This window comes from Anas acuta, chromosome 1, assembly GCF_963932015.1.
Source record: "Anas acuta chromosome 1, bAnaAcu1.1, whole genome shotgun sequence".
Taxonomy (NCBI): domain Eukaryota; kingdom Metazoa; phylum Chordata; class Aves; order Anseriformes; family Anatidae; genus Anas; species Anas acuta.
Genome location: NC_088979.1, coordinates 123202538 through 123222715, shown reverse-complemented (window position 1 = coordinate 123222715; position 20178 = coordinate 123202538). Strand labels below are relative to the sequence as shown.

The 20178-nt window shown below is 49.3% G+C and overlaps 1 protein-coding gene across 1 annotated transcript; it reads left to right on the top strand.

Moving 5' to 3' along the window:
- Nucleotides 1-6643: 6643 nt before the first annotated feature.
- Nucleotides 6644-20119, top strand: ACRBP (acrosin binding protein). Its single transcript, XM_068687943.1, has 10 exons — nucleotides 6644-6704; nucleotides 7518-7727; nucleotides 10837-10931; nucleotides 11073-11181; nucleotides 11448-11853; nucleotides 18221-18353; nucleotides 18550-18729; nucleotides 18811-18969; nucleotides 19042-19128; nucleotides 19716-20119. The coding sequence occupies exons 1-10, from the start codon at nucleotides 6644-6646 to the stop codon at nucleotides 19827-19829; spliced, it is 1554 nt and encodes a 517-aa protein (XP_068544044.1). The 3' UTR covers nucleotides 19830-20119.
- Nucleotides 20120-20178: the final 59 nt, after the last annotated feature.

Genomic DNA, 20178 nt, shown 5'->3' with positions numbered 1-20178 from the left:
GAAAAACACCTGCCTGTTAAGTCATGTCCCCCCGTGCAACGGGATGTTTATTCACATTTTTGTTGGATCGTTTTTGCATCAGTTATCCTCTCTCAAACAAGAGTGACGGAGGTTATAAAAGACCAACCCTCGCTATGACTGTAGGGCAGCACAGCTGAGAGAGTAAGCCATCAAGGCAAAACACGTGCATACAAGAACATGGGCAGCCTGGGCAGCTTTTTGAGGTACCTTGTAATTTGCTCCCCAGTGAATCACCTACACTTCAATCACCTCGTTGCCAGAAACTCCAGATGCTGTTACTAAAATGCATTAGGCTCCAAAACAGTTACTGGAGGCGTGTCTCTCTCTAGTGTCTGCAGGTAGCTGTGAGGAGATGATCCCTACTGAAGCTGACTTTTTGTCTATTCCAGTGGCTTGGCCTGGAGATTGATGAGTTTTTCTTCTTGCCTTTCCGCTGCTATTCAGGAGGATTTAAGCTTTTCACAGGAAACAATAAATGCTTTCCTCAAATAAATAACTTTTATGAGGATTGGTGGAGCAATTTTGTTCCTGTGGTCACAAAGCAGGAGCTCTTTTAGGGGTTCGTCGTTAAAACAACTCAGAGATCCGTGTAGCTGGAGAGTGACACCATCACGATGTGATTATGTAATTGTAATGGGATTCTGCCAGAGCCATCAGCTCAGGAGCTGGTGCCAAGCCTCCTGTTCAGGTGAGTGAGCACTGGGCTGTTCTTTCCTTTTGCTTTGGGAAGGGCTGCTTGGGTTCTCATCTTGCACAGAAAAACACTGTGGTAAGTTCTTACCCTGACTGGCTCATGTGGTTGGTGTGCTGCTGCCACAGTCTGCGTCTTGGAGCTTCCCTCCTTAAATATGGAAGAGGAAAATGCTGGAAGATGTTGGCTGTGAATCTGACACAGTCAAGAGGAGATGCCATGCCACCGTGTGTCTGTGTGAGAAGGAGAATTAATTTATGGAGCTGGGGTTCATCCGGATACCAAATGAGTGATAAAAGTACAACAGGGCATGGTTTGAGGTTGAAAACTGGCTTTTGGCAAAGTGCAGTGGTTACAAAAGATGCAAAAACTATTTTAAATGATATGATTTTGAGGGGATGTTGGCCATCACGGGATCAGTAATCACTGGATTGTGGTGGCCAACGTGAGCAGCAAGACCTCTAGGAAGTGGGGGTTAGAGAGGTGTTTGAGGTGGTGGCTTTGTTACGAAGCCACCACTGATAAGGGATGATAAGTGCTGTGCAAAGGCACATGGTGTGAAGTGAATGCAGTGAGTGGGCAGGGGGTTACTGCGTGCCAACCCAGGAAACACGGTGACCTGTTGCTTAGGTACTGCTTACCCTGCAGGCACAGTTCTCTTCAGGGTAGCTCTGGTTTGTGAAACACAACTTAGGTCCTCTGCAGTCAGCACAGGGCGCTGAGGGGGGGGGGCAGACCAGAATATGCCTGGTTTCAGGCTAAAGCCTGGGCAGAAAGTTATCATTGTGTTCTTTGGGACACAAGGGATGCTTCCCCACCCTGTTATTGTACAGCTCGTAGCTCCTGGTAGGCTTTTTGTTTTTTGCGGGGGTGCAAATAGGTGGAACATCCCCTTTACTTCTATTTAACACAAAACACGTGAGAAACTTCTAGGCCAGGTGGAGAAAACCGAGAGGAGTGCTAGGGGGGGAAACAGGACCCATCAGTCCTGCCAGTGTGACCTGCTGCTGCTGGGTGAAAGGAAATCCTGTCCAGGGGTGTGCAGCATTCAGGGATCGTTTGCTGCAGATGGGGGGATGCCCTAAAGCAAACTTGCAGGAAGAGGGAATTTAGACACAAATGTGAGTGAAAACCAAGGCTTTTAAAAAGGCTTACAGTGATGGATAAAAACGAAAGGACATAAAGTGTTGGAAGAGAAGGAATGAAGACAGTAACTGTGCAATATTTAATAACCAAAGGGGGGAAATAATGGAATCAAGAGAAGCTAGAAATTACAAAGCACAAAAAGGAAGCCATTGGAGACAAAGCCTGTAAGTGAAGAGGCTAGAAACATAAGCAGCTTTTTTTTTTAGAACGTCTTTTGTTTCTGGTGTAATTGAACATGGCACGTGTCCACTGCCAACTGCAGATAGCAGAATTGTTTGTAATGAGAGGAGGGGGAAGTGTTCTGTAAATATTTGTTCTGTGTTGGTGCTGGTGTCATATTAGGATGATGTACTTCCCAGGCAAACAGTGAGGGGGATTTTAAATAGCATCCGCTGGGGTGAACAATTTTGATCAGTGATCTTCAGCAAATGGCATTTGTAGCCTTGTGAAAACCGCCTGAAGGCACCTGTGGTCTGCTCTCTGTCAGTTTCTGGAGTGCTGGGGAAAGCCTGCAATGACAGAGAAGAGACAGCGCTGTGCTGGGCTTTAAGGACGTCAGGAGGACTGCTGCAGGTCAGCTAACAGCAGCCAGTACCGGTCTAGATGCGAAATACTGACACACCAAATAAGCAAATGGCTTCTCTTTAAAACAAGCAAGAATTCCAGGTCAATAAAATTAAATTGTTCTGGCTAGAAGTAGCAAAACAAAAAACAACAACCAGAAAAGTCTGTCAAAATGACCCGATACGGTTTTTTGAAAAGGCTGCTTTAAATAGTCGCCTGTAGCACTGTTATAATCACTGGAACAAGCATCCAAAAGTTCATCTCACCTACAAGTTTGTGATTGTAATGCTTCTCTTAAAATAATCACAAACTCCTTTAAAGAACTGGGTAACTTGCAGCTTTGTTGGAGTAATTGTCAACGAAACACAACCACCCTCGAAAGTGGAACTGGTGAAATTGCCTCTCAGACTGATTGGTAATAAGTAATAAGTAAAGGCAAGGCTCAGTTTCAAGAAGCTGGAGCCATGCAGCGCTGCAAGAGGTAAGACTTTTGCCAGCCTCTTTAAGCAAATTTATTGATAAAAATTTGATGGTGCACACGAATGACTGGTTTATCTTCTCCAGCTCTAATTGTCTTAATGGTGGGCATCACTCCTAGGTTAGCTGGGCAAGTGTGATTGATAAGCCTGTCTAGCAAATTATACTCATTTGCAGTGAGCACATTTTCAGTAATCTCTCATCCCTGGGACTTCTCTTGTGTGCGTTTTGCCACGCACAGGGTGTGTAGAAACTGTGCCAGCCGTAGCTGTCACCCTGGACCAGCACGGCTTTCGTCACCAGTTACACATCTAAAAGTGATTAAAACAGTCACCACTGCTCAGCAATAGCTTTAATTAAGCGCTCTTAATCATGTATTCACTTAGATTTTGGGGGGTTAAATTTTACGACATTTTATAAGTGCTTAATAATGTTCAGAGGGAACCTCCTGTGTTCCAGCGTGTGCCCATTGCTCTTCTCATGGCATTGGGAAGCACAGAAAAGAGGGTCCCAGATCAGCTGGTGTTGAACTAAATGCTTTCAGCAGTGCTGGTGATGGGCAGAAGGGAACAGCAAACATCCAAGGTTAAAATTCTGAAGTAAAAGGATGCCTTGGTGCAAACTTGGTGTGAGATACACTTGTTTTGTCCTGTCCTGTCCTGATGTTCCAGTGTACCAGAGCTGGCTGTGATTACCCATGGCTATCTGATCCAGGTTGCTTCCTTGTTAACTACCAGTGCATCAATATTTTCTCTGCAAGGCTTTCAACGAGGCATTAATCTTGTCAGTAATAGTTTAGACCTCTGGCTAAGGAGCTTGCAGAAGGCTTTGCTTGAACAGACCATGTGCAAAGGTCTGGTTTTTACTTCTGTGCCTGAGCAGAAAGAGGATCTTGCTTTTCAAAGATTAATAAAACAATTACATGAAAGATGAATCCCTCAACAAGTCCAGGCCCCAAATCTCCCATATCACTTCTACTGCTGAGAAATCAAAGGACTCCCTTACCTCCACAAGGCAAATTTACAAGCAGCTCTGTGGCTACATGAGGACCTGCTATGTAAAGGAGAGAGTCCAAGAGATGCTGGAGGGAAGGGACCTCTAGGGCCTGGCCAGTCCTCCCTCACTGTGGTCATGTCAGCTTTTTACTGTTGGGACACATTGGGCTTCCAAAGGGGAGGTGACACCTATTCATAAGCTGACCTCATGTGTTTAACTTTTCTTGGGTAACACATTCATAGAGTTAAACACTAGCAGAAGAAAACAAAGTGTGCTATCTGTCTTTCAGAAACAACTGAAGGAAGTTTCTCCAACTCTGTTGCCTAGTGGTTACAGTATCAGGAGACACAGAGCTGTTTTTATCAAACAAAATGCATTTCATTTACAAAAATAGTCCGACATCTTGATTAATTTATGGTAATTTATATTTATTCTTCCGAATGCATAAAAGAAATTAAAACACTCGTTTAAAAAAAGCATGTTTTTTTTGCCCACATCTTAAGGGCAGGCAAACCTGGGATAAACACTAAGCTAAAGCCTAGTTTGCAAAAATGTTCTGTAAATTGCCTACTTTCGTCTGTTTTTTGAAGATTTAATTTTTGCACAATGTAGTTTTTGTACAATTTAATTTCAGTGGATTGGGTCATTGCCACTGAAGGGATAACTCATTCAAAGCTGAAAACCAAGCTGGGAGGAAAAAAAGGTTGGAATTATTTTTCACACGTCAATGACAAGCATTCAGAAAAAAAAAAGTGTGAGACGACGAGATTTCCTTGTTCTGAAAGCCTGAAGGGCTCTAATTATTTGCCACAGAGAGATTCAGGTGGGAAGGGGCCTCTGGAGCTCTGTAGCACAACCCCCTGCTTGCGCTAGGGCTAACTGTGGTCAGGTTGTTCTTGCCCTAAACAAGCCTGCCTAAAAAGACCAGGGCAGTTCATTCAAGCATTCTCGTATGAGCCCTCTCCATTTTAGGTTGTATTATTAATTCACAAACCCGTTTTTAAATACCGTTTTTTGCAATCAATTAAATCTTCCATTTTCTAAATGACAAGGGAAAAAAATGCTTCATTCATTATTTCCTAACAAAATAAAATGTAAATTAGCTTTCTGGATTAATGCACATTATAACTGTACAGTGCCTGTATAAATGTGAATAGATTAACATATCCACCAAGTTAAAATGAGCGCTAATCTTAATGTAAGGGCTATATTTATCAGCTCATTCGAATAGCTCTCAGTCAGTGACAGTAAACCTACAAAAATGAAGTGCAACTCAGAAGGAAGATTAGGTAACCTGTTATTAAAGCCATCAATTCATATCATTTCGGTTTAATTCATCGCGCTGCCTAATGCTTTTGTCTTTGGAGATGGAGATGCCAGCCCTGCTCTGAGCGAGATGGTACCCGCGTCCCTTCCCACAGGGCTGTAACCATCAGGAGGATGCGTTCAGCACAGGGCTACTGGGCAAGGCACTGATTCTGTAATTCCTGCCTGATCTTCGTAACCTCCATCGTTTTGAGTTTTCTGAGCTGACGGGACATCCTCTACCCTAATCCATCCCCCAGTTGAACTCACGTAGCTGGCACAGTCTAACAAACGTGGCCATCAGCCCGATGAAGGAAGGGGCAATATTCCCCTTGCAGCAGAGGAAGGAGGACTCGGGAGCTGCAGCCCTGGGGTTGTCAAGAGGTTTTCAGCCATTGCTGCTGTTAGTGGTGTTTGTGGGCACGGCAATCAGGTAGCTACATGGAAAATGCATCTTCTTTCCTTGTAGCAGCTGCGTGCTGCTATCCTGCTGCCGTATTTACCTACTGCAGCAGTAAGGTGTGCTGTAGGCCCGGGGCTTACATCAGTATACACAAGCTCGCTGAGCTCCGACTAACACAGGGACATGGTCTGCTGGGAGCTGGGTCTTGTGGTGGCCCTGAAAATGAGGTCACAGATCTGCTTCAGTGCATGAACGATGCGGCTTGTAGTGGTGCAGCCTTATAGGCACCAACTCAAATCTCAGATACCAGGAAATGCTGGGATTAATGTCACTCTTGTGCTTCACCTCACAGACCTTTCCCAAAGGAGCAGACACCACCACCACCCAGCGTGCTGCATTGATGACTCCTGCTCAAACTCCTGTCTCTCCTATCCTCATCCTTGTCCCAAGGATAAATTATTATTTGCAGAAACTTACAAGTGTCCAGTAGCCACCCACCATCTCTCAGCCCTGCCGGGTACACACTGCAGTCTGGCTTCTCCGTGCACCTGTGGGCCATAAGAGCTTCCTGAAGGATTTTTGACAGCCTGAACCAGCAGAGGTAAGTTGGGCTCTGGGCCTGAGCAAGCCTCTTTAAGTATGTGGGAAGTACAAAGCAGCCAACCTGTCCTCACATCACTGAACACCATCTTTTGAAATATGCAGTAGCTCTTCACAGGCAGAGCAACTGGAACATCAACCACGGATGATCTCCTTGTCAGCTCCTTTATCTTCTGCCTTGTATTTCAGCTCTCAGAGTGTGTTCAGAGACTCCAGCCCATTCATTCATGTTTTCTGTTCCTATATGCCATAAAATCTGAATAGGAGCCCTTGTGATAACACTGCATGTCATGTGCTTCCCTGGGTCATCAGTTACTATCAGCCACTGAGGTCAGTGCTACACTGCACCTGTTTTAATGAGTGGCAAGAGAGAGCTGACAAATGGTCTCAGTGTTTGTAAGAAGCTGTGAAAACACCCTAAAATTCAATGCTGTCGTTAAATGGTTGGCTTTTTGGAAACGCTGCCTTCCTGCTCCTGGAGCAAACGCCGTCTTGCCTCCTGTAAGGAAGCGCAGAGCTACGTGCTGCCGGCAGATGCCTTTGCAGTGCATGGCTGCAGAGATCTGAGCTTTCGCCTCTCGGCCTGCGTGTCTGCCCGGGTTGCTGGCAGATGATGCCCTGCAACTGCAGCTGCTTCACCCGCCGTGCTCCCTGCAGCTGCTGCACAGAGCAGAGCGGCTTGAATCTCCTGGGGTTTGCGCTAGGATCGACTTCTTTAGGAGCACCCTGCTGTGCTTACACCTCCTTTGGGCTGCCCGACACCGTCTGCTGTGCCGGCAGCTCTCAGCCCAGGCTCCTGCTCCTCATCTCTTGTGGGGTGGCCATGCCAAAGCCCCTTCACACCCCCACATCACCAGCCTGTGCCTCGTGTCCCCCACACTGCTCATCCCAGTGCCCACCAGCCCTTCCCACCCCCTGGTTCCAGGGGGGCTCATGTCCCCTTGTCCCCCCGTGTTCCAGCTGTGACACCACCCCCTTCTCATTCCACTGCTGCCAAGGACACCAAGCAGAGGGGTCAGCAGGACAGGGGTGCTGAGGAGAGGGGCAGAAATGCTGAGGCTGCCCTCCCTGGTGGGTGAGTGATCCCCCCCCCCCAGCTGCTGCCAGGCCTCCCAGGGCCATCAGCAGGGCCTCGGGGCACAGCTGGGGGCAAAGGAGAGGAGGGAAGGAAGGAAGGAACATCCTCACGGAGGAGCTGGTGTGCTGGACAGGGCTGCTGGTGGTGAAGGGGGCATGTGGGAGGGGTGGGCAGCAGAAGCTGCACCGTGGGCACCTCCAGGGGCATCAGGACATCAGTCCCTGCTGTCTCCCCAGGGCTGCTGGTCTGGCTGACGTCTGCCGCCGCGCCACCCGTGCCTCCCGCAGGCAGCCCCCTGTCTGACAGCGAGTACCAGCTCTTCTTCTCCAGCCTGCGCCCACCCTGGAAGGCCCAGGCGTCCTGCCACCTGCGGCAGGTGTACGGCTGCCTCAGCCCCGCCGTCCTGCGGCTGGACCAGCAGGAGAACCACGGCCACGTCCCCAAAGGTAGGGCGGTGCGGGCTCACCCCGCCTCCAGGGGCAGTGGCGGATGCCACCCCAGCTGTCACCAGCTGCCAAAATGCCACCAAGTTGCGGGAATGGTGGTGGAATGGGCCCTTTGCTGGGTGTGTGGTCCAAATTCAAGCTCAGAGCAGGACAGTCCCGGCACTAGATCACCGTTGCTCTGTGCAGGTAAATTTTGGAAACCTCCAAGGGTGGTTTCGTTGCCTCTCTGGTCACAACTTCCAGTGCTTCTCCTAGGTTACTTTAATTCCACCCTCCGTATGCTTTCTTTTTGGGTTTGGGTTTGGCAAGGAGCTCTCTGCTCATCCACACAGGCCTCCTGGTGCTTCTATTCATCGGAATGCACCAGTCTTGGAGGAGGTGATCCTTAAATATTAACTTTAACATTAACTTAGCTTTCTTGGGCCCCTCTCCTGGAGCCTGATCCTATGGGGCTCTTCCAGGCAGATCTTTTAAGAGGCCCCTCGTTATTCCTGGGTATGAGGTCCAGCAGATCACCCCTCCTCATTGAGTCCTCTGTGACTTGGAGGAGGAAGCTATCATTGGTGCAATCCAGGAACCTCCCAAAATACTTATGCCCTACCGTGCTGTCCCTCCAGCAGTTTTTGGGGTGGTTGAAGCCTCCCAAGAGGACTAGGGCCTATGAATATGAGGCTGCTCTTACCTGTCTGTAGACTAGGGCCTTCCACCTGACTGAACAAGTGCATCTCCCCCAGCAGCTGTCCACAGGGACACACCGATGGCCCTTCACTCAGCCCTTCAGCTCCTCCACACCCCTATTGAACTGTGTGTGGTGGGGAGGCAGGGAAAAAAAATAAAATAACAGCCGCCACGTTTTTCTGAAGCACACTGAAGCTCGTTGGCTCTTCCTAACAGTTCATCTTATGAATTGAACGTTTCTTTCCAGCTAGATCTAGGGTTTAGTGCAGAAGCCTGATTCATAGGTTCTCATAGGCCCTTAAGAAACCATGAGCTGATAATCTGCCTTTTTTTAAGTGTTTAACGTTTCAGTAGAGGAGAAACATCCCAGTTCAGAAAGTGCCATAGCAACAGCACCCTTTAAATCTCTGCAATCATCCTTTCCCTGAACCCCTGCATCAGTGAATTTAAGTGGCATAATTATATCTGTGCAGCTGAAAAACTTGGGACTACTTCTGTTGTATTTTTCTTCAGAGAGAAAAAAAAAATAGGAACAATTTTCTCATTAAAAATATGTCTTTATATTTAGCTATGAACGTCAATGAACTGAATGATCAGCCAACTGTCTGTGCTTATTTGGACTGCAGCTTGAGGGCAACTATTTCTTGCCTGCCTCTGCAGCTGTGTCAGGGGAATGGTTCCCATCCCGCATCGCCAGACCCAGGGACAGGTCCTGGGCTGCTCCCTCACTTGCTGGCACCTGCAGTCGGTGATACCAGGGCTCTGGGTGCTGCAGGGCTGCTGCTGGTTCTTCTCCAGGCAATGTCTGTCACCAGGGACCTCTGGGACACCACGGTTGGCATGGCAGTGCTTGGAGATACTTGGAGCACTATAAGAGCACACAAAACCTTTCGATGTTCTTCACCATGGAAGAACCCAGTCAGGATGATGTGTCCCTGATGAGTGTATGAAAACATCTTGGTTAGCTCCACCTTTCAGTGAAGGTGAAATTGTTAATTAGTTGTTCTTGTTCCGTGGAAGCCCCCAGTGCTGGGAGCTCCTGCATGCAGACTTGGCCACAAAGCCCAGAGAGGTGGCCTCCTGACTTCCAAGAGTTGTAGCCATTTGCAGCAAGCAAATGGGCAGGAAGAGAACAGGAAAGAAGCAAAAAATCTTACGGATTAAATTAAACAGATAATACTGGAAGGGCTCCTCTTGGCAGGAAGGTCAGAGGATTCAAAGAAAGGGCAAAGCGCAGGGGGACCGTCAGGCTTGTTCCCATCACACTGGGCATTTTTCTGGTAGATGGCTGAAATTCTGCTCTTGATAGTGAATTTGTATGCTTGGCACAAGGGGAGAGGTATGATTTAGGCAGGGTTACGGCCTCCTGCTTATTGCATGGCATAGGGCCACTTCTCAAGCAATCAGCCCTAAGTGCACTTAACGCTGGTGTTTTCTGCCTTTCATGTATTATGTGTTTCTCACACCCTTTGCAGACTGCTGTCTTGTTCATCGTGTTGTCCGTATCTGCCCTTATTTGGTGCAAAAGGTCTGTGTTCCCTGATTCCAGACTGTTTTCATGTTTGTAGCTCTCATCCTGTCTATTGCTTTTGCCAAAATTAACAACCGAATTCAACTCTAAGCTAAAAACAAAGCAGCACAGGATGCTCTGGTCCCTGCACAATTAATGCCTAAAATTTTGGTTTCAAGGGCAGTTTGATATGCTAATTGCTACATGCTTGGCAATAAATGGGGGAAGGAGGGAGAGCACCTAGCTGTGCAGCGTGCTGGGGCTGGCTTTGAGCACAAGGTGAGGTGCTGCCACGTGCTGCTCCTGCATGCAGAAGTACAGGAGACACCGCTGCACCTGCACTGCTTGGCTGCCATGAGCCTACGAGAGCATGGGCCCTTGTTAGAGTGCCTTTGTCTGATCTGATTCCAGCTGCCTCTAGAGCTGAATAACGATGGACTGAAAAACAGGCATTCACATAATGAACAAAAGATGTACAAGTGTGCATATTCTGTACAAAATGCACACTGGGAGAGTAGCAGGAGTGGTGTAATTTCACTGCTGAACTCCTCCATCTCCACCTGCACTTGACCCTCACTGGCAGGCCTTCAGGGGGCTGTCCTGTGGTCACCACGTTGTTTTCTGAGGGATGCTGAAGAGATGCTCTTCTCTCTAAAGTTTTCTCCACCTGCTTGCATGTAGCTGGGCTGGGGGTGTACTGAACCCCTAGGTGGTGTGTAGGGAAACAAGTGGCATGAAATGGTGGTGGTTTCAACAGCACAACACCATGATCTCCACATGGGGGCAGACACCTCTGACTCCCTGTTCAACCACAAGCGTGCTCTGAAAATAAGCACCTGAGAGGTGCCAGTCTTCACGCTCAGGCCAAGGGACGTATCTCTAACCCTGTCCCCACCTACCCTGTCTCTCACCCGTCCCTAGGACCTGTCTGCTCTGCCGTCCCGGAGGCACAGTGGTTCCAGAGCTTCTGCCAGTTCGCCCAGTACCGCTGCTCCAAGCGCAAATTCTACATCAAGGTGAGGCGCGGGGCTGGGGTTGGGAGGTACCAGCGTCTCCTGGGAGAAGGAAGGTGCCAGCTTTAGGAGACAGGGTCCCAGGTTGGGGTGAGAAGGGAAGGAGGAGGGCACGGTAGTACTCTTGTTTGTCTCTCCACTCAGCGAATCCCGTGTCCGAGTGGCTCTCCTCCAAAAGGCCTTCTTCGTCCAGCAGAGAGGCTTCACGCTGTGGGCTTCCAGGCGAAGGAGGAAAGCTCTCCTACAGATGGAGGTATGGCTGTTGGACCAGATGGCCTCCAGAGGTCCCTGCCAGCCTCAGCCCTTCTGTGATTCTGTGAAGGGTCTGAAGACTGGCAGAAACCTTCCCAGTCCCACATGTGTATGCATAAGTGCAGCAGCAGGAAGCACGTGTGCTGACTGGCCGCAGCTCTGGGGAGGCAGCTTTCTGTATGGCCCCAAAGCTGCCCTCCACCTCCCGAAAGGCAGACAGGGAGGCCAGCTCTGCTCCCCAGCCCTCCTGTCCTCTTCTTTCCCCAGCACCCGAGCAGGCCTCTCTTTCGCCCACCGACATCCACCTGCACTCCAACGTGGACATGCTCCTGAAGTACTCCTACGCGCTGTCAAGCCAGAAACCCTTGGCGAGGAAGCTCCCCCCGGCCCTGCCAGCAGTGCCGAGACCCTCGGGGGACAGGGGGCTGCCTGAGCCCACACCAACCCTGCTGGTCCCGGCCCCCCTGGCCCCCTCGCCACCCTACAGCCAAGCAGAGCGAGCCTGGCAGCGCCGCCTGCAGCACAGCGTCCGGCAGCTCATCGGCTTGGCCCTCACCTTGGAGACCTCAGCGGGCACGGAGGACTCTACACCAGACCCCGACACCGTGTCAGACCTGAGGAGCGTGCCCAGCGGTGCTGAGGAGGGGATGCAGGAGGAGGCCTCCCGTGGCAGGTGAGGGGGAGACGCAGCTCCCCACCCTGTTGGGTGCTGGTTGCTGTATGCCATGCATGCAGTCCTCAAATGGAAATGTTCCCAGCCTGGTGGTGTGAGTAAAGTGCCTCCTGACCGTGCCCGAGATTCAGTCAGGGCTTTATCCTCTGCACATGTCCCATGACACATCCCCATCCTGCAGCCAGCTGTGCTGTGTGATCACCCCTGCGCCCATCCGCCTCCCAGCTCATGTCTGCTGGCAGTCTGAGCGACCTGCAGAAAGCCTTCGTGCAGTCACAGGTCTTTGGGACGCTGGGCTACACCACTGTCTGCCTGTGCTCGCCTCCACGCAACAGCAAGCAGGTGTTTTCTGAAACAGCCCGGCTTGAGGAGAGCCCCGAGCCGTGCTCTGTCCTCACCCAGACAGAACTAAAGCAGCCCAAGGAAGAACTAAAAACCAGGAAACAGAGCTGGGAGCACAGAGCAGGCTGGCTTGGCAGGACCAGTGCGACTCCTGTTTTGAGCCTTTCACACTTTGTGGCAGAGGACCACTTCCTCTGACTGTAATGCAAAGATTACTTTGCTTACCAAAGTCATAAATGTGCTGTCTGAATGTGATTTTCATAGATAAGTAATTTTGGTTTCACTTCATTGTGGGCCAGTGATATTCCTGTAAGCACCTCAGTCTGTGCGTGATTGCACATGTGGTTTCTACTGAAAACACTGCATGCTGCTGCAGTTGAGCCTCAGATCCCGCTTCTACATGTAAAAACAAATTGCACCATATCCTTGAAACTATAATTGTTCCCTTACAAGGTTGCAACTTGTGCCATCCTCCTTCCCAATACTTTAGGAGGCTTTTACTGCCCAGCAAATATTTTCCTGGCGTATGTACGCTAAGGCAAAGTTATGTTTCATTGAAGATATGTTCATCTTCCCTGCCTCCGAAATTGAGCTTTGCTCTGATTTAGTTATATCGGGATTACCGGGGGACTGCTGTGATTACAGATGACACTCGTTGTTCTGCTGCAGAGTTCCTCAAAGGCACTAATGCTGACTGTGCCTGCAGCCTGACAGCCGGGCCCCATCAATCATGCTAAGCAAAGCTTAAATTCAAGTGAGATAGAAAAGCGAGCTGGGCTACGCCTGTCGGCTTTGCTGCTCACCACATCCTGCCTGCTCGCAAGGGGACTTCAGCACATGACCTAAAACAGGGGCGAAATGCTCTGGGGCATTTCCACTCCAGCCAGAGTGATAGCGACGGGTGGGACTGGTCAGCATGCACGGGTGCTGCTCAGCGTCTGGTTTAACATCGGGTGCACACAGCTGTGACAGGGGCAGTGGAGCCAGGGCTGCACGTCTTCTGCAGTCGTATGTCTCGCAGGATATCCACCCCGCCTTGCTCGGCCCCGCTTGTGGCAGCCGCTCTGTGGTGCTTGGTGAAGCTAGCTGTGACCTTTAGAGAGAGAGAGAGATGCCAATTACATCAAAATAGCAAAGTGAAAAACTCACAGCACACTTTTGTGGTAGTCCTGCTAGCAGTGATTCATTGTGGGGAAAAATATGTGTCTCTTATTACATTTATTTAATTATTTTCTTTCCTTTGTTGTTGCTGTTGAAAATTTGGCTGTTTGGTAAGGCCAGGGCCCGTTTATTGTTTCCACGTCATCACCGCGTGTGGCTTACTTTGAAGAGGAGTTAGGTCTCATGGTACAAAGGATCCAGGCAAATGATGGAGCAACTGGCTGCCCCGCCAGCACTTGGAAACCTCAGGTCCTGCAAACCAGAGCCTCCTATTTAACAAGGACCTGGCTGGGCTTTTTTGCACTGGCTAGCATTTGCAACAGGAACTTGAGGTGATGTAATGTCAAAAGTTTACCCCAAAGTGTAATTGCTTAAAGAATACAAATTTTCCCAGAGTCTGCATCCGCTAGCTCTTGGCCAGGAGTTATGTCCCATTCTTCCAATGACTCCTGCACCCAATTACCTGCTGGTCTTGTCTTTGTGGCATCTGGGCCACCTGCAGGCTGCCAAGGCATCGCTGGGACTTGAGTTGTCACAGGTGATGTCAGGCGGCCAGAGATCCCCTTGGTCGGCTCACTAAGAATTAGAGATGTTTTCTACACTCACCGATTCAAAAAGATTTATTCTTAATATGTATTGTTAAGCACCCTTCTCTGTTGTGAATGGGCTGGAAGATATTGCTCCAGGTGACACAACGCATCAACAAAGACCTTTTGGCTTCATAACGTTATAACATTATAACCATACAATGTACTGTATGGGTATGCTTTAAAAAAAGTAATCTACTTTTCTATCTGAGGCTGTTAACTTCGGCTTTTCCCTTAGTGGTTTTAGTTTCCTACAGCAACCCACACAAGTCAGAAGTCATAAAGTGCTGGAAAGCTGTTGTTTGCTCCTTATCGTCTTTTCTGCTTGCCTCACGCAGCCTGCTAATAGCAGGGAGGTTCAGCAGCCGAAAGTTAATGGCCCAAATCCTTGTCATTATGTTGAGGGAGAAGTGGATGTTGTCAACCAGCCCTCTTCAGAGACACCACTGAAGTGAAGTAGGCTGAGTATGCGTCACGCCATGCCTTGAGTTGCTAAAACAGCATGGGCTTTCGTCCAAAGTTCTCTCTTTGAGCCATTGAGGAATTACTGATCTCGGATGACAGAGTCTTCTCAACTCTATTTTTTTAGAGAGAGAGGTAGCAGCAGGCGGCTTCTCTGAGCATTACGTTGCCAGCCGTGGTGCCAGGAAACCAGCGGTGGCAATGAGTGCACCCAGAGCCTTGGCATCATGGGCTGCGGGTGCTGGCAAGCAAGGGAGGAGCCCAGGACCTGTCCCTGGGCCTGGTTATGCGGGATGGGAACCTTTCCCCTGCTACCTCTAAGCTGCTTTCAGGGGCCTAGCTGTTACTTGGGGATGATGTAGAGTTACCTCACCCACCTGGTGCTAGTAAACCGACAGATAAACATGCAGCCGTTGTGGCCAGAAAGCCTTGCAGCGGAGATGTAGAACAGAGATAGAGCAGGAAATGGATGTGAAATAGAGAGCGGCAGAATTTCTTGGTAACCTCAGGCAGATGGCACGGCTCGATTTCCTGGATGGGTGAGCGGATGCCATGGACTCGATTTGTGTGCTTCTGCAAACATGGCCAGCAGCAAAGTGTCAGCGGGCAGCGCTTAGGAGTGCGGGGATTTCTGACCTGGGTGAAGAGATCAGACTCAGAACAGAGTCTGTTCCGAACCAAGTAGGTCATCAGCATTCAGCAGATGTTTTATTGCTGCTTATGAGCTACTTATGGAAGCACTCTTCCTAGAAGAGGCTGGGGCTGAGTTCCCTTTTACTGCCCCTTTTCCTTGCAGTCCTCTATTTGCATCTGGTTTGGGCAGCACTTGGTGGACTGGTGCATGTGCAGGCTGTTAAGCCCATTTAGTAGAAGCCACATTTTAAGCTTTAGGTTGTTAATTATTTACTAGTATCTTTAAAAAAAAGTATAACAAGCTGGACAGTTTTTCTACCTTGTTGAGGAAAACATCAGAGCTATTCATACCATGTTTAATGACTGTTAATATGCCTCTCACTTTAATGGCTTGATCATCCTGGCTTGATGAAGAAGTAATAAAATCAAAATGTGCCACTGGCATAAAAAGTGGGTAGTGGAACAAGAGGCAATGATGATATATTTGTGGGTAAATTGTTTCATGTAATTTTTGGAGAATCATGTCAGGTCATTAATCAAATTAATCAAATTTTTGAGTCCCACCAAGATGACCCAGCTAATTTACCAGTTTTTAAAGGCCAAGAACCAACTGTGAATGAGCAGTCAGGCTTCTGAGTGCTGGCAGGGACTCCCTTCAGCTGTCACGGGTTTATCAGCACAGAGGACAAAGAAATCTGGATCTCATGGGCTGCTCTGAAGCAGCTGCTTGAGAGAGAGAAACTGTAAGCGTTAGGTAATTCCCACTCAAAGAGCAATCCTCTATGGAGGAGAAGTGCTAGGTGTGCCCGCGGGCTGTCCCTGCTTCCTCTTCTAGTGAAGGCCAACATCCAGTCACAGTAAAACGCTGAGGGGGGTTTATTAAACAACCACAGACAGGGTTTTCATGTGGGATCAGTGCAGACCAGAGGTACTTTTTTGCTAAAATTTCAAAAGCTTTCCTATGAGTGTTTGCAGAAGAACCAAGAAAAAAAAAGATTATATGGAGAAAAGAAAGATTATATGGGGTACAGGAGTAGGCATAAGGGTCTTGCAGGTGCTGGAAGGGCTCTCTCCAGGATGAGCAGGCTTTGTTTCCCTTTTTTTCACTGGCACATTTTTATTCTTTCCAGCTGTGTCTGTTAGTGCTGTCCTCAATTTGCATTCCTTTGTCTTTCCTGAGCTCAGATCTTCCCTCCACAAACATATGACCAGGTTGTTCACGGTGTGGTGCATTGCAGTAATATATGCACAGGCTTGCAATGCATAGATTTCTAGGTTTTGAACTGCCCTCATTTTTCCAGTGGATGTTGTTGATGTGCGGTGGGTTGGCGCCGCTGCAATTTGTTCATGTGTCTGTACCCTCGGAATACCATTTGCAGCCTGTCCAGAGCGCAGCACAGCAATGTGTGTTGAAACAACATCTTCTCCTGTCTCAATGCAGGCTCAAGCAGCATCTGCAGCGCTGTGATAAGACAGGCTTGACCGTAATGTCTTTTTAAAAAAATGGTATGGAGACATTCATGATATTTTCTGCAAACAAGATTTTCCAGGTTCTCTTGTACCTAAATGTACATATGTATGTACAGAGCAAACAAGGTAAATGCCCATGTTCACCTGCATATATGCATGTGTCCTCTTACACAGGTGCACAAAACTTCTTCCCAAGTCCTGACACTCACACATATTTGCAAGAGCACACTCAAACCCAGTGCAAATGCCTGGTGTTCACAGGTTTCAGCACAAACAGTATAAACTGCACCACTCTGCATGGATCTGTGAACACCAGTTGCTCCTTACAGCATTATTTCTTTTCACAGAATGTAATCATTTAATGGCAGGGAGATTGATCTCTTTTGGCCTTCAAACCTGGCAAATTTTTCTGCTGTCCAGCAGAGGACATGAAGCCATGTCTGGGGATTCCTGAAGAAAAAGCAGTATCTCATGGCTGAGCTGTAGCCCTTCTCCTGACTGAAATCTGGGATATCTTTATCAATCTTTATCTGAGCCACAGAGAAACTGTCTCATAAGCTGCTCCCATGGTAAACACCCTTAATTTCATGCAGCTAATTTCTGATTTGAATTCATCTCACCCTGAATTCCAGTTGCTGTAAGTCATTGCTCTTCATCTGATGAACAGACTCTTCCGTCTGACCTCCACCTTGGTAAAAGGACAGACTGACTGACTGGCCACTCAGTAGTGCCTTTGCTCAACTAAGTTCAGCTTCTTCAGCTTCTCACTTTGAAAGTTTTCCAGGCTGCAGGAAATCTCATCTTAATGACCTCCCTCCAGGTTCTCCACCTATTTCTTTTCTATTTAAGGCTAGTCTGAAGGCCTCCAAAAAGTCTCAGTCAATCTTAGGACAAATCCTCCATACAGGTTATCTCATGCATGGATTTTAAGAACATTTTAATATAAGTAATTGCTGCTTTTTTCTTCTTACTTTCTGCCAGATAAAAAATTTATCTATTTATCACTGGATTTGTTTCCAGACAGAGAAGAGAAATATTTAATGAGTGTTTTTACCTCTTCTGCTTCATTGCTGATAATTCACATTATCCCTGTCTAATACCAGTCTATGATTTCTGCTGTTCCTAAGGTGGAAAACATTCTTATTGTCATTATCTGTCCTTATACTGTCCTTAATTTTTCTACCTTTGGCTTCCCACATCAGTCTGAACGAAAATTTAATTCACCATCATTACCAGTTTATTCCCCTTTCCATCAAAAATATTGTCTCAAGCTGGAGAGAGGCTTAATAATTTGTCCATTTCAGACCCCAGTGGGGCTGCCCTGTGACCAACACTCAGCAGCCTCTAACAAAGATCCCTTTGGACGTCCAGCTGGACGGACAGAACTACACAGCAGCTGCTTCAGTGGTCCTGGAAAAGTTCCCAAACCTGCGCCTGTCCAGTGCCTCTTACATGTTCCCCATCCTACACGTTACACAGGCACATGCAGACCCTGCTGACATCCCCACTCCTCTGTGCAGTTTGGCCAGGACTCCAAGGTTTCTTCATGAAGGGTTTTGTGGTGTGTTTTTTTTTTTTCATTTTGCATTGGTGTTGAACTCTGCCATTGCACCTCCTCCTCCCCACACCCCTTCTGTTTTTATCTAAGGGTCTATCTCTTCAGCTCACGACAAGGGAAGAGAGCTGACTTCCTCCATCCCTTTCTTTGCCAGCCTTCTAGCCCTGAAGAAGAAGGAAGCAGTGATGATCCTGTGCTATGCAGTGCTGGAGGGAATCTGTGTTTCATCAGTTGTCACCCAGGCCTGGAAGGAGATGGAAGGAAAAATCCTCGGCTTTGGAGATTCGGTAAGGATGCTGAAGCCCATCTTTGCCCCCCGCTGTGTGCAGAGCTCCCTGTAGTAGTGACAGTGCTCACCAGCACTGCCATTACAGGTACCAGCTCTTGGGAGCAGCTGAGCTGGGTGACTGGGTAGGCAAGACCCCAGCAGGGCTACGGGAGCTGCCTCTTTTCTTCCTGACCACCCCGTTGCACCCACCCTAGGTGTGCGACAGCCTTGGGCGGCGGCACATGGACCTGTGCCCTGACTGTGCCTTCTGCTCACTGAAGAGGGAGCAATGCCAGAACTCCAACAACCTGAGGCGCGTTCACTGCGGGAAAGGCAACTTCATCACCTACATCAACCCCCAGATCTCAGCCCAGCACCAGGCTATGGGCAACAAGGTACTGAGCACGCTGCCTGTGCGATGGGTTGTGGGGATGGGGAGGAAGAAGCACATCTCTCTTCATCCCACCCCTTTGCAGACTGGCTTCCCAGAGCCCTACGGCATGCAGTTCTCCCAAGGGCTGCGAGCAGAGTACTGGTGCAGCCAGATAGCCACCCAGGGCTGCGACGACCCTCGTGTGATGCTCTGGCTGCAGGCAGAGTACGCCGCCTTCCGAGCCGGGGACACCCCAAGCCAGGTGGGTGCCGGGTGGGTGCTCCCATCTCTCCTTCTCCTCTCCCACCCCTGGCTTTCATTCTCATCTCCCCAGATCTGCGACTCGGGTGGAGTTCAGCACCCCAGTTACTGCGCCTTCAAGAGCCACCAGTGTCTGCAGCACAGCCTCCACAACCAGAAGGTGAGAAGCAGCCTGTGAGCTTGCCTTCTCCTCCAAGGCCCCGCGTGCTCCAGCCATCTCCAAGTCCCTGCAGAGCTCACTGGCCCAGTGCTTTTCCTCCCAACAGCACACAGGTGGTTGTGTCTGGGGAGGGGGATCAAAAGTACTGACCCAAGCACAGAGGGTCTGCTGCTATGTAATTGAAGCAGTGGGATTTGTGCAGAGGTAGTAAGAGATGTCTTCACAGACAGAGGAAGCCATGGGGAGCCTCCCATCCATCAGGGTGTTCTTGTATTTCCTCTCGCAAAGGAGCATCTCCCCCATATACTGTGTGCTTCCTAGCCAGTAACAAAACCCAGAAACCCCAGAGCAGGACAGCGGGCTGACTATCCTGTATCCTGCAGGGAAACACAGTTCAGCTATCATCCCCTCCCCAGCGCTCCCAAGCAGTCTCTCCCCTCTGGTGGGCTCCTCTCTTGTGTCTGTGACATGGGGAGAGCTGTCCCACCTACACGGCTGCTGGAAGATGCCACCCCTCGTGGAGTCCCCTTTGCCAGGGGAAGGACGGGCAGCGGTACCAACCCTATGAACTCAGGCTCTCCTTTCAGGTGGTTCGCCATGGCTGCCTCAGAAACCAGACTTACCATGTGCTGAGCAAGGAGGAGGGAGAGGAGGAAGTCAGGCGGTGGCACCAGAGGTTCCTCAGCCTCATTGAAGGGTGAGGCATGGTGGTGGGAGACGCACGTGAGGCACAGGGCTCCAGAGCAGGCTCTCCGGAGCCGTGGCAATGTGGAGAACCTGGACAGATTCGGACGGCTCTCCAGAGACTCCTCGTGGCCAGGTCTTGCCACCTGAGAACCTGCTCTGCGTTCATGGCAGCAGCACACCAGGGTGGGAGCAACATTCAACAGCATTTCACTGTGCTGTCTACTCAAACTCCTTCCTGAGAGAGTTTTCTCCAGCCGAAGGAGTGGCTGAGCACTGGAGAAGGCGTTGGTCCCAGGACGTGGATTTAGACCCACCAGCCCAAGTGCCTGAAGATCCCAGCAACCTCTGGCTTTCCAGCCCCCA